Genomic DNA, 13,393 nt, shown 5'->3' with positions numbered 1-13,393 from the left:
TCCATACTCGCAGTACACTGTCGAGGACCTTCTCGCTCAGCCAGGCAGAGAAGGTTTATCAGTCCTACACCCCGACCCACCGGACGGAACTTTGTGGTACGTTACATTTTAAAAAAAAATCTTTTAAAAACAATAATAAATAATTTATACTTTAAATTTGTTTTTTTTTGGGTTTGGGGTTGACGGATGTGTTGCTCAGAACGTAACCGAGACGATCAAAGGTTACTTCTCCGAGCCACATCTGAACTCGAAAAAGACGCCGATCTACGTCAAAAAGATGTGGTTTAAAATTTTCCCTGTAAGTTACTATTATTTTTTTTTTCCAACCGCTCCTTTATGGCATAAAAGATATGTTGATTTCAACACCATTTTCATTGTGTTCACATATTATAATAACGAAAGCTAAGTGGTGCATATACCAAAATGTTACGAAATATTCCAAATTTATAGTAAGGAAACAAAAGTAGAATAAAATAAAAAATTGGGTACAAATATTATTAAACAATAAAATTCAATTAAATACAAAATAAAATTATTCACATATTAATAAATAATTATAAATAAATAAATTTAAAATAGATTATCCGCCCGTAGCGCGGACAAATGAATATGTAATGATTGAACTGACTATATGCAGAACTGAGGATGTTGTTGATTGTTTCATTGTCCACTTCAAATACCACATTAGTATATCCTTATGCCGAACATGCTTGCATAGCCCATACAAAAGCTATCAATTTTGCTTGTGCTGCAGTTTCTCTTCCCTGAAATTCTCCCATTCCACACTCCACGAACGCACCATTACTATTACGAATGATCAAACCCACACCTGAATCGTTGATTCCTTGATGGTGGGATGCATCATAATTGCATATGACCCACACTGTTGGAGGACGTTTTCATTTTCCAGAGCTATGGATTCTCGTTGTAGATGTTGTTTGCTCCGGTGTTGATGTAATCCATTCTTTCACATCTTTTTTTTTGTCAGCATTCCTTCACATCTTTGTGGCTCTATTTATCTAATAACCCTCCTTTATTAGAAACAAGGGTTACTGGTGGATGAGCAAATAAAAAACAATAAAATAATATTTTAATTGTAATATATATATAATAAAAATTAGTTACTCGCAACTAAAACTAATATTAAATTTTCAGTATTTTATTTTTGTTGTTCTTGTTAGAAATCACTTGCTTGTAATTTTTCTTTTAAATTAAATATAATTATCTTATATTTTGATTTTTTGTTCTATTTTATTATAAAGGTAATTAAAATAAAAATGCTCGAAATTACCGTTTAAATTTAATATATAATCATGGATTATTTTTCCATCTTATATATTAGTTTTTGAATTTGTTAATAATTTTCTCTAATAGTTGGTCTGCGATTCACACATGGAATTTGTTTTGGGTATAAATTTTGCTAACATTTTTTTTTATTTTGCGATGTTTTATTATTTATTATGTGTGAGCTGTTTTTTGTTTTTTATTTTATGTTAAATTATTTAATGCTATAATATTTGGTTTTAGTCTTGTTGCGTAAACTGAATTCATAATAAGATTATTGATACTATTTTCATTTTGAAGGTGTAGATCTTTTGGTATATTTGTCTTATTTTATATTGCGTCTCTTTTCGATTATAAAAATATTCTGTTTTTAATTTTTATATCAATGTTGAATTTGTTCTTGAAGAGATTTTTGGAATTCATTACATAAGATTTTTTTTGTTTTCACATTTATTTAAATACAAGACTTCTGACTTCTATGTTTTGATGCCTATAACTCTATAGAGTATCATCATCAGTGAGCCAAATTGTTGCCTCTTTTGAGTCACGCTAAGGTTCTTTCACCTTTCTGACTCACAATTTTCTTAGCCTTTTCATTCATAGTTAAAGATAATTTGACGTAGTGTTGATATTGTTGCGACAGATTGGATGCTTGACAGTGCTTCTGGCTACTATTACAACCAGACCAATGGTCTGCACTATGACTCAGATTCTGGATTCAAATACAGTGAATCAATAGGTATGCAACAATTAAAGTTTTTTTCATTTCCTTTCGGATATAATTGTATACAATTTATTTCTTCGTGCGTGATTACACTGATAATGAAAAAGGTCGTTGGGTGAACAAGATGAAGCATACACTGCGGTTAAAAATTCATTAAAGTACCTCACTTATACACAATATTTAGGGGAAGAAAACATGGCAAAAGGAAACTGAGTCAAGTGTGCCTAAGATGGTTGGTAATCTGGTTTGTGGAGTAAGTCCAGTGCAGCTGCACTCTCTTTTGGGAGACGAGACTTCTACGCTCTGTTTATTGAAGAAGGTTTGGATTTGAGCAGTATCCATAGGAAAACGGAAGCCCGGAAAAGTTTCCAGAAAGTAATCAAACTCTCGCAAAACTCAAGTAAACTTCGAAGCATGATCTTAACATGGTTTCTTATAAGAGATACTTAGTTTTATTGTTCTATTAACTCTTCTAAGGTCCAAAAAGTGACTTTGATCCTGATTTCAGTCTGATGTAACATGAACAAGAAGGTAATGGGTTGACTAGGAGCGTCTTCAATGATGGATATCTTTTTTGTGGCAGAAAATAAAAAAAATATGCTTCGGAGATGTTTCATAACCGATGCGAAACTTTTAATACAATTCATTTGTATGAGTGATAGAGAGAGAGTAGTATGTATTTTAAATCCCCACTACCCCCATACGTTTTGGATACTGTAGGAGTAACAGAGTAAGAGTAGTATGTATTTTAAATCCCAACTACTCCATTCGTTTTGGATACTACGCAATGCATGTGTATGAATGAGAGTAGCTTTGTCTATATTTTAAATATGCGTAACTATAACTAACATACTACCTAGACGACAAGTTTGATTTCGAAGTAACAGAAATTTCATAGTTTTGATTTTCTTTCAGTTTGGATAAACTTTGGTTTTAGCTTCTCAGATTTAAAATGTATATTTATTTAGTTTTCGAAAAGTATAGTCACATTCAACATGACTCATTATATATATTAGATACAAAATTTGGACTAATAGCGTGAATGGTTATGGCAAGCAGTCCGGTGTTCTTATCTTACATAAATTGAAAAAAAAATTCAATATTACAACATAATCAAGCTCTAATCAAACACACAACATAATGCATCCGTTTGTCTTATACTAAATGAGTAAATGGTTATTGTCGCTTTCAATCATAATGTCATGTTCCGGGAAAGATCACGAAGAAGAACTGCTTGAAATGATATGGAATCAAGAGAGAATTTTTCAAACTCAGCAACAAATACCAAAAACTAAAGCTAATATAAATCTAGACGTAGGCACGGTCTATACATCATAGACAAGGCTGAAACGAAAAGATAACAAATGAAGTAAAAAAATGAAAAAGGGCAACAATATATTCAAAATAAAAGATTATGGCCAAAACACGAAAAGAAATAAATAAGGTGAACCAAAAGTTAGAGGAAAAACAATTAAAATTGGTTGAAAGAAAGACGACAATTTATGACAGCAACAAAATAAAAAACCACTATACATATACTCTTCAAAGTTAACACCAATAATTAACTTCACCAAAATAGTAAAAGATAATCACATAAGTATTAATCATTGTTGTATCAATCATTCCCACAAAACAAATACATACAATAACAACAAATTAACGCTACTAATATACAATAATACAAGTCGTGTTAAAAAAAAGCTAATATACAAGTCAAACATTAAATAACGACATATATTCACAAAAAGCTTGACATACATTCTTATATGATTTTTAGCAAAAAAACATTTTTTTATGTGATACACAAAAAATCAATATACCAAGAAACAATTAACCGATTGGCCAGAAGTGTTAATCCAAAATATATAAATGTACTTTCACAACAAAATCCTATTATCAAGTACAACATATATTAAACACATTTAAAAAAAAAAATAGAAAAATTAGTATTCACTTTTACACCATGACCAAAATTCTTTTTTTTTTTGCACAAATATTTTGATAAAACAATAAGTTGTATCCGGTGGTTTGGGAGAAAATAAACTTCACAAGTCTAAATATCATACTTGGTACATAATTGTAAATGGAAATCCACTACAGAATAAAATAAAATGTGACATTTTATTAAGTTCAAAAATGCATATTTATCATATAAATAAATATGTTATAGTATTCTTACAACCAGAAATGTAATATTATTAAAAGATAAATAATTTTATTTGTTAAAATATCTCCTCTTTATAAATAAGCGTATGTTCTCTATTCACCGAAACATAAACATTTAAAAAAAAAACAACTATATGACACATGAGGGTAATAAGATTACAAGAAATAATATAGTACAAATCAATATTACAACAAGACACACACACAGACATGTAATTTAAATTATCATCAAACACAACTATAGAGACGAAAATTAATAAGGAAATTTAATCTTCGTAAATGTACGTCGACTTTACGAGGAAATTTAAAATCAACGTTAGTTCGTCGTATAATAACGACGAACGAATTCCTCGTAAAAATGACGTAACATAACGTGGATTTTACGAGCAAAAAAAGAGAACATTATTATCGTATTGTGCAACTTGGAGAAGATATTTTCTCCGGGATTTTTTGACATCATTGAGCATCTAGCTGTCCACCTCCCATATGAGGCATTGCTTCGTGGACCTGTACATTGCAGATGGATGTATCAGTATGAGCGAGCCATTAAATATTTGAAGGGAAAAGCAAAAAAACCTCGCAAAAGTTGAAGGTTCTATAATTGCTGGAAGTTTGACGGAAGAAACTTCTCACTTCACATCGTACTACTTTGCGTCAAAAGTACCTATCCGGAAAATAGCTCCAAGAAGATATGAGGTGGTGTCGCGCCAACATATGCAGTTGCTGGTGTTCCAGACATCTTTAGCCAGATTGGGCGAATCAGTGGGAAATCGAAAGAGGTTTGGTGGTCGAGTGAAGAAGACGCTCATAGTGCACACACCTATATTCTACTCAATTGCGAGGATCCATTGATGTGTTATTTCGAAAGGTAACATATTTTATGGAAACTTCTAAACACATATAAGTATAAATTATATAATTTCCAAAGGTTAATTAATATAAAATGTGATTTTACAGCCTATTTGTTTCTCAAGCCGAAGAAACATTCCCAGATATATCCACAAGTGAGTAGACAAAAGGAAAGATCAACACTTTATTAAGTGGTTGAAGAATCAGGTATTAACTCAAACTCTTAATTTTTGCAGGTTGATCAATCAAACTCTTTTTTAATACATGATCTGTATTTCAACGTTCTCTTTATTTTTGCACGTTGATTATGACGACGACGCAGATTACCCTACGTGGTTTCACGAAGTAATTCAAGCTCCACTTACAAAGATCACCACATCACAGATGCATTTCACACGAGGCAATACTTTTCACACATATGAGTATGGTAGACAACGGGCGACCAGTAACTATGGAATATGTGTGAAAGGCGAAACGGATTTCTACATGATCTTGCAGGAGATTATTGAAGTGGAATTTCCAGGGTTATTGAAGCTGAAAAGCGTCCTCTTCAAATGTGAATGGTTCGACCCCGTCGTCAACAGAGGTGTTCGGTTTAACAAATTCGCAGGTACAACAAATTCGAGCCTTTCATCTTAGCTTCACAAGCAGACCAATTTAGATTCCTTTCATACCCTCGGATGAGAGAATCGGGAATAAATTGGTTAGCAGTGATCAAAGTTACACCTCGTGGACGAATCATCAGTGTAGAAGAACCACCATTGCAAGAAGAACGCATAAATGAAGTCGAGGAACCTGAACAACAAATTGATGACATTCTTCCCATTGATCCGCATAATCATGAATACGAAGATTTTACCGACGATGCCAAGGACGAAGCTGTTGAAGACGAGTTTAATGAAATTGATGATGTTTCTAGTGATGACGAGAATGTCGATGTATCCGATTGATGTATTTTTTTAATATGATTGATTTTCAGACTTAATGCATGTGATTTGATGGATTTAATCATGAAAATCTATTTATATAATTTGATTTTGTGTAAGGTACTGGGGGGTTTGAATTAGAAAGAAGAGATTGAGATTATAAGTTAAGGAATTATGGTTTTAGAATTTGGGGTTTGGAATGGAAAGAAGAGATTGAGGTTAAAGGGAAGATGGGTTTGGAATATATTAAGTAGAAGATAAGGAAGATGGGGTTTGGGGTTTCAGATTTTAGGGATTTAAACACAATCCTCGTTATTTTCTCGTAAACTAACGAGGAAATTACGACGAATCCTAAAAATAAAGAACGCGGGACTCGTTAATTCCACGTAAGCAGAATTCGTCGTAAAAACCTCGTAATCGGAAAACGCGGGCCTTTGTATTTCCTCATAAATAAAAACGTGGGCCTCGCTAATTTCTAGTAAATGAACGAGGACGTTACGAGGAAACAAAATGCGGGCCTCTCTAATTCCTCGTAAAAAACACGGGTCTTGCGAGTTCCTTGTAACTTTACGAGGAAATTACGATGATTACTTATTTCTTATATATAAACGCGAGCAAAATCACTTCCATTTCGTCTCCACTTCCTCTATCTCTTTCGTAGAAATGGTACGCTCTCTCTATTTCCTCTTTAATTTGATTAGTTAGGGTAGATTAGGTGGTTAGTGTAGGGAATTTAGATAGGTTTACGGATTTTATGTTAATTAGTGTTGATTAGGTAGTTCATGTAGGGAATTCAGCTAGATTTATAGAATTTGTTAATTATAGAATTTGTTAATTAATGTTGATGTTAATTTTAAAATTAAAATTTTTTTATGTTAGGTTCGAAAGAACAGACTTACTCCCCATTACAGAGAGATGTTCGGTGAGCCTGGTAGTAGCTCCCGGTTCTTCTTCAGCTCCCGGTTCTTCGGGTCCGGAGACTGTTCCCGAGACTCAGTCTTCTCAGAGAGTCTCCCAGTCGCCTCCTTCTGGTGCACCATCGGTTCCTCGATTCGTTGCACCACCGGCTCCTCATGCTCATGTCCCAGAGGTGCCTCCTCCTGTGCCTCCTCCGATACCGGCCGGGATTCATCCCGATTTGATGGTGCCTCCGAGTGCTCCTTACTCGCAGTACACTGTCGAGGACCTTCTCGCTCAGCCAGGCAGAGAAGGTTTATCAGTCCTAGACCCCGACCCACCGGACGGAACTTTGTGGTACGTTACATTTTTTAAAAAATTCTTTTAAATTTTTTTTATAACAATAATAAATAATTTATACTTTAAATTTGTTTTTTGGGTTTGGGGTTGACGGATGTGTTGCTCAGAACGTAACCGAGACGATCAAAGGTTACTTCTTCGAGCCACATCCGAACTCGAAAAAGACGCCGATCTACGTCAAAAAGATGTGGTTTAAAATTTTCCCTGTAAGTTACTATTAATTTTTTTATGATTTAGATTTTTTTAATTTTTTAAAACTAATTCTTTATTTAATTTTTTCTGTTAGCAAAAATACCATTGGTCCATGAGGGTCAATGAGAAGGTGAAGAAAGTGTTTAACGCGAAGGCGAAAGATCGCTTGTTGGACACGGTCTCCATGGTCCATGAGGGTCAATGAGCGTGGCAAACCCTCTGAGCTCACCACGGATGTGTGGGATGGCATCATCCGTTATTGGCGGGATCCTGACTCCATTAGAGTCGCCGAATCTTGCTTTGCCTTCTGTCAGATGGTAGATGAGCACGGCCATGGGCCGATGCTTCACTCTACGGGTCAAAAACCCCACGCCGGTGTCCGTCTGGATATGGTAATTAAATATTCAATTTAATTATTTTTTATATACATCTATATATTCTAACTTTCTTAAATGTTTTTTAGGCCAAAGAGACGGGATAACTCTCATCTCTTTTGCAACTTTACGAGAGGACCCACAAGAACAAGGCGGGCCAATTTCTAGATGTTAGGTCCGAGCAGATCTTCAACGAATTGGTTGGTCACGTTGAAGACCGCCAGACCCAGCTGGCTCAGCATTCCACCGACGGATTACCCATCACCTTATCCACACTTGAAGTGGATAGAATTTACAAGGAGGTAAATTTTTTAAAATTTTAAATTTTTTTATTATTCATTTAATTTAACTTTAACTTTTCACTAACAATATTTATTTTTTGTTTTTAAGGTTATCCCTAAGAAAAAGGGACGTACGTTGGGGATTGGTTCCGTCAAAGATGTTCTGAGAGCGACATCGTCTTATGGTCAGAGACGGAATGATGAAGTCACTCAGCTGAAAAACGAGTTGGACACGATGCGATCTGCGTTCACAGCTCGTATGGGTGGAGTCGAGGGGTTCTTGGACGTTCTAGCGGCCTCAAATCTGGAATGGGAGTCCTTGTTGAGGAACATGCGACGACAAAATCCTATTCCAGGTGAGTAATCCGGCACACATGACGAGACGGATGTAGAAAGGATGAGTGAGGAATTCTACCGGGCGATGAACGACCTTTAGTTCTTTTTTTTCTTTTCTTTGGTTGTATTAAATTCAAAACTTATTTATGTATGAAATATTTTCGTATTTACTTTTATTTTAAATTATATTTTTATTAATAAATTAAATAATTTTTATTATTTTTTTAATTCTGGAAAATAAAAAATTGAAGTAAATTCGTTGTTAAATTACGACTACATTACGTGGAAAGTTTACGAGAAAGTTACGAGGAAAACTTTTACGTCAACACTATGAGGAAAGCTTAACGAGTATTCTACGTGGAAGGGTTTACGTGTAATTTACGAAGAATTGCTTTCGAGGTATTTACGAGGAAATGTAGCGTCCTCCTTACATGGAAAGGTTACGTAGTTTTTACGACGAATACTTTCTTCGTCTTTACGACGAAATGTGTTTCTCGCTAATTTATGACGAATTGGCCAGGGAAAATGCTTTACGACGAACGAATAATGACGAAACTCGTTTTCTCCCTAATTCCTCATAAAGTCTATTTTACGACGAACTTACTACGAATTTCGCCGTCGTTAATGTTGTGTTTTCTTGTAGCGTACATAATTTAAAACTAATTGAAAATAGTAAATAAAATTTAGTATTCACCTCATTACCATCAACATAAGTTTCTTTCAACAACTCAATAGATATTATTAAAGGTTTTATAAAGAAATTTTAGCAATTAGAATACAAAAAAGATCACATGACATGAGAGGCAGATCCAATACAAGATGGGGTGTGTGGCATGTACCCCACTCTAATTTGCTTTTCTTTCTGTTACAGTTAGTGCTAAATTTATATAAATACACTTAAACTAAATATTAGTTGCAAGAAATTGGCTAGGTGTTCCATACCAATTTTTTTTTTTGCATCTGCTCCTTTATGGCATAAAAGATATGTTGATTTCAACACCATCTTCATTGTGTTCACATATTATAATAACGAAAGCTAAGTGGTGCATATACCAAAATGTTACGAAATATTCCAAATTTATAGTAAGAAAACAAAAGTAGAAAAAATAGAAAATTGGGTACAAATAATATTAAACAATAAAATTCAATTAAATACAAAATAAAATTATTCACATATTAATAAATAATTATAAATAAATAAATTTAAAATAGATTATTTGCCCGTACCGCGGACAAATGAATATGTAATGATTGAACTGACTATATGCAGAACTGAGGATGTTGTTGATTGTTTCATTGTCCACTTCAAATACCACATTAGTATATCCTTATGCCGAACATGCTTGCATAGCCCATACAAAAGCTATCAATTTTGCTTGTGCTGCAGTTTCTCTTCCCTGAAATTCTCCCATTCCACACTCCACGAACGCACCATTACTATTACGAATGATCAAACCCACACCTGAATCGTTGATTCCTTGATGGTGGGATGCATCATAATTGCATATGACCCACACTGTTGGAGGACGTTTTCATTTTCCAGAGCTATGGATTCTCGTTGTAGATGTTGTTTGCTCCGGTGTTGATGTAATCCATTCTTTCACATCTTTTTTTTTGTCAGCATTCCTTCACATCTTTGTGGCTCTATTTATCTAATAACCCTCCTTTATTAGAAACAAGGGTTACTGGTGGATGAGCAAATAAAAAACAATAAAATAATATTTTAATTGTAATATATATATAATAAAAATTAGTTACTCGCAACTAAAACTAATATTAAATTTTCAGTATTTTATTTTTGTTGTTCTTGTTAGAAATCACATGCTTGTAATTTTTCTTTTAAATTAAATATAATTATCTTATATTTTGATTTTTTGTTCTATTTTATTATAAAGGTAATTAAAATAAAAATGCTCGAAATTACCGTTTAAATTTAATATATAATCATGGATTATTTTTCCATCTTATATATTAGTTTTTGAATTTGTTAATAATTTTCTCTAATAGTTGGTCTGCGATTCACACATGGAATTTGTTTTGAGTATATATTTTGCTAACATTTGTTTTTATTTTGCGATGTTTTATTATTTATTATGTGTGAGCTGTTTTTGTTTTTTATTTTATGTTAAATGATTTAATGCTGTAATATTTGGTTTTAGTCTTGTTGCGTAAACTGAATTTATAATAAGATTATTGATACTATTTTCATTTTGAAGGTGTAGATCTTTTGGTATATTTGTCTTATTTTATATTGCGTCTCCTTTCGATTATAAAAATATTCTGTTTTTAATTTTTATATCAATGTTGAATTTGTTCTTGAAGAGATTTTTGGAATTCATTACATAAGATTTTTTTGTTTTCACATTTATTTAAATACAATAATGATTGATGTGAATATAATGATTGATGTGAAAATTTTGGTTAAATTGTTAATAGAGTATTAACTTGTAAAGTATTTATTGGTTATTAAATGTTTTGTTAATAAATTTGATCTAAACATTAAGAAGATGAATAATATAAGACAATTTACTCAATTTTAAAATTTTATAACATATATCAAAATTTAGTATATCTTTTGTTGAGTTGGCTATCTAAGAAGGGAGAAAAACAACTTTCTTATAATAGATTTTCATATCGCTTTTATTTTTTATAATCTTTATTTGTTTTGTAATATCTGTTTTTGAAATATTATTAAATGGATTATACAAACTTCAACGGAATGGAAAGATGATATAAAAATATTAGATAAACTGAAAAATATCTTTCTGCAATACAAATATTTTATAAATAATTAATTCATAAATTTATTAGTTCCTATAGTAAAAAATATACATTTAGAATAATATAGACTGACAATATATTTTCAACTATATATAAGCATAAAAACTCACCTCTCTTATTTATTGGTAAATCTATTTTATTTTGTAATAGTGTATTATGGACAAAGAGGTTTTGTATAACAAAAGCAGTCTTGTTGTCTTTAGGTTTAACGACAAGGAGCCTTAACAGCACAATTGCAGTCATGATGGTCTTTCTTCTGAACAATTCTGTTTGTACATTCGCAACTCTCAAATTTTTGATTTACTCGTTCTCGTGGTCGCTGTACTTCGACATGGCACTTCTTGTTTCCATCAGGGCTGCATTTTCCAGGAAGTCGACGATACCATTTACACAAAGGGTAAGGGTTTTGGCCATTCACTTTAATAATTTTCCCGAGACCAACAAAAATAAACAAAATAAAGTTAATATTTGATAAAATCATTGGCTAAAAATGATTGATAAGATAATCAGATTGTTCTTTCAAAAAAAAAGATAATCAAATTGTAATTTGCTTTTTTTGTTCAACGCCAACTTTGTTTATAGGAATAATCATTAATTTCACAATTTTCAGATATAGAATCAAATGAAAATAATAAATAATATATTACCTTTGACAATGTTCGAAACGTGAGACATGAGAACGCACAAAAAAACAACTGAAATAGCATACTTCATGATTTAAGAAATTGATAAAAAGATTGTTTTTGTTATGTGTAAAACTTTATGTTATTCTTTATCAATCTCGTGAAAAGAATGTGTGTCTTTTCGTTGTCCATACACATCATATATATACTGAACACACACTAAAAATAGATCTTTTATGTTAACTTACGAGGTAAAACCCAAACAGAATAAAAACGTATGGTGTGGCCAATTCAACAAAGTCGATGAAATCGGTAGATTATATTTGAAAAAAATACTTATTTTTACTTTTTGTAGGGATTGAGAATACTTAGGTCATTCAAGTTGACATTGCCCACATATATGAAAATAAAAATCAACAGTAGCAATAATATATAATTTGTAGGGAAAGCTATTTTCTTAAATTAAATTAAAACTTAGTCTTCTTACTATTTTTTTTGAACAACAAATCTTCTTACTATATAAAGTAATCGTATGATTTTGTTTCTTACTAAATATCACCAGGTTTTCAGTAGTAACCGTATGAATTTGTTATATTGTAGACACCCACAAACTTCAGGTCATAACTCTGGACTCACTCACCACCACGACCTCAGAGATTGGTGGGACCAATAGCTCTGCAACATCAGGCACACAAGGGCCAAACGATTGCCAGTTCTTACATCTCCTAAGGTTGTCTGGAGATCAACCGCGGGACAACCCTGTGGAGAAAGAAGCCCCTCCAGATAGACAATCTCTAAGCCATTTTGCTCAAGTTTCTAAGGTTGTCTCATTTTTTAGTAACACCATACGAATCAAATTCCACATAAACCTCTTTGGTTATTTGATTAAACAAGTTACATGATTGATAACAGATTCTGCGTATTACAAAGTCTCGTAAATTTCCAAACAATGTGAGATAAATAAACTGTAAACTGGTAAAAGAAAAACACTCTGAGTTGAATAACAAAAAGATACCTTGAGAGTTGAGAGTCATATGTCAAAGGTTCTCAGTTAATCTAATCATGAAAGAGTTAACAGCAGAAGCATCTAAGACGATCCACGAAGACTCAAACAGCTCATGAAAGTAATCAGCTCTACTCTCTTGAACTGCTTTTCTAAATGCATTACCAAACGCATTCCCTCTTACCGCACCAAGCCTCGGCTTCCCACAAACTCCAACCACAAGTATCTTCCCTAGCTCTTGAGAGGCGCAGGCACATAGCATCGGTTTCATCCTAGCTCCTTTCTCCCTCAAAGCATCCATCAGAAAGTAACAGAACTTAGTCAAAGCCTGAGGATATCCCAAATACTTAGCGTCAATGGAATCCTCAACCTTCACCCATCTGAACTTCCTTCCACTTCTGATGCATCCTGTCTTGGTAATTGCTGCACTTCCTTGTCTGAGAATCGCTCTTTGAACCTTGATTGCTTGTTGCATCCCGGACCGAAGCTTATCAAGATTGTTCAAGGACAAAGCATCATAAGCTTCTCCAAACTGCTGTGAAGCAGAGCAGCCACCTGAACCAAGAAACGATTCAAGAAGCGCTGTAATACCGTAGA

At 32.9% G+C, this 13,393-nt stretch overlaps 1 protein-coding gene and 1 long non-coding RNA gene across 2 annotated transcripts in view; both read right to left on the bottom strand.

Annotated features, from left to right (window-relative positions):
- Positions 1-11,177: 11,177 nt before the first annotated feature.
- Positions 11,178-11,951, bottom strand: LOC106333968. Its single transcript, XR_001268498.1, has 2 exons — positions 11,818-11,951; positions 11,178-11,587 (listed from the first exon to the last, which is right to left on the bottom strand). It is a non-coding gene; the product is annotated as an uncharacterized LOC106333968 (long non-coding RNA).
- A 699-nt stretch (positions 11,952-12,650) lies between these two features.
- Positions 12,651-13,393, bottom strand: part of LOC106329339 (cell division control protein 45 homolog) — a 5,450-nt gene continuing 4,707 nt past the window's right edge. Inside the window, exon 2 of the mRNA XM_013767981.1 lies at positions 12,651-13,357. Within this exon, the coding sequence (XP_013623435.1) occupies positions 12,831-13,357 (527 nt within the window). The 3' untranslated portion in view covers positions 12,651-12,830. The remainder of the gene's footprint in view (positions 13,358-13,393) is intronic.

The sequence above is a fragment of the Brassica oleracea genome, chromosome C3 (genome assembly GCF_000695525.1).
Source record: "Brassica oleracea var. oleracea cultivar TO1000 chromosome C3, BOL, whole genome shotgun sequence".
NCBI lineage: Eukaryota > Viridiplantae > Streptophyta > Magnoliopsida > Brassicales > Brassicaceae > Brassica > Brassica oleracea.
The sequence above is the reverse complement of the archived record's forward strand: the minus strand, read 5'-3'. Positions and strand labels throughout refer to the sequence as shown.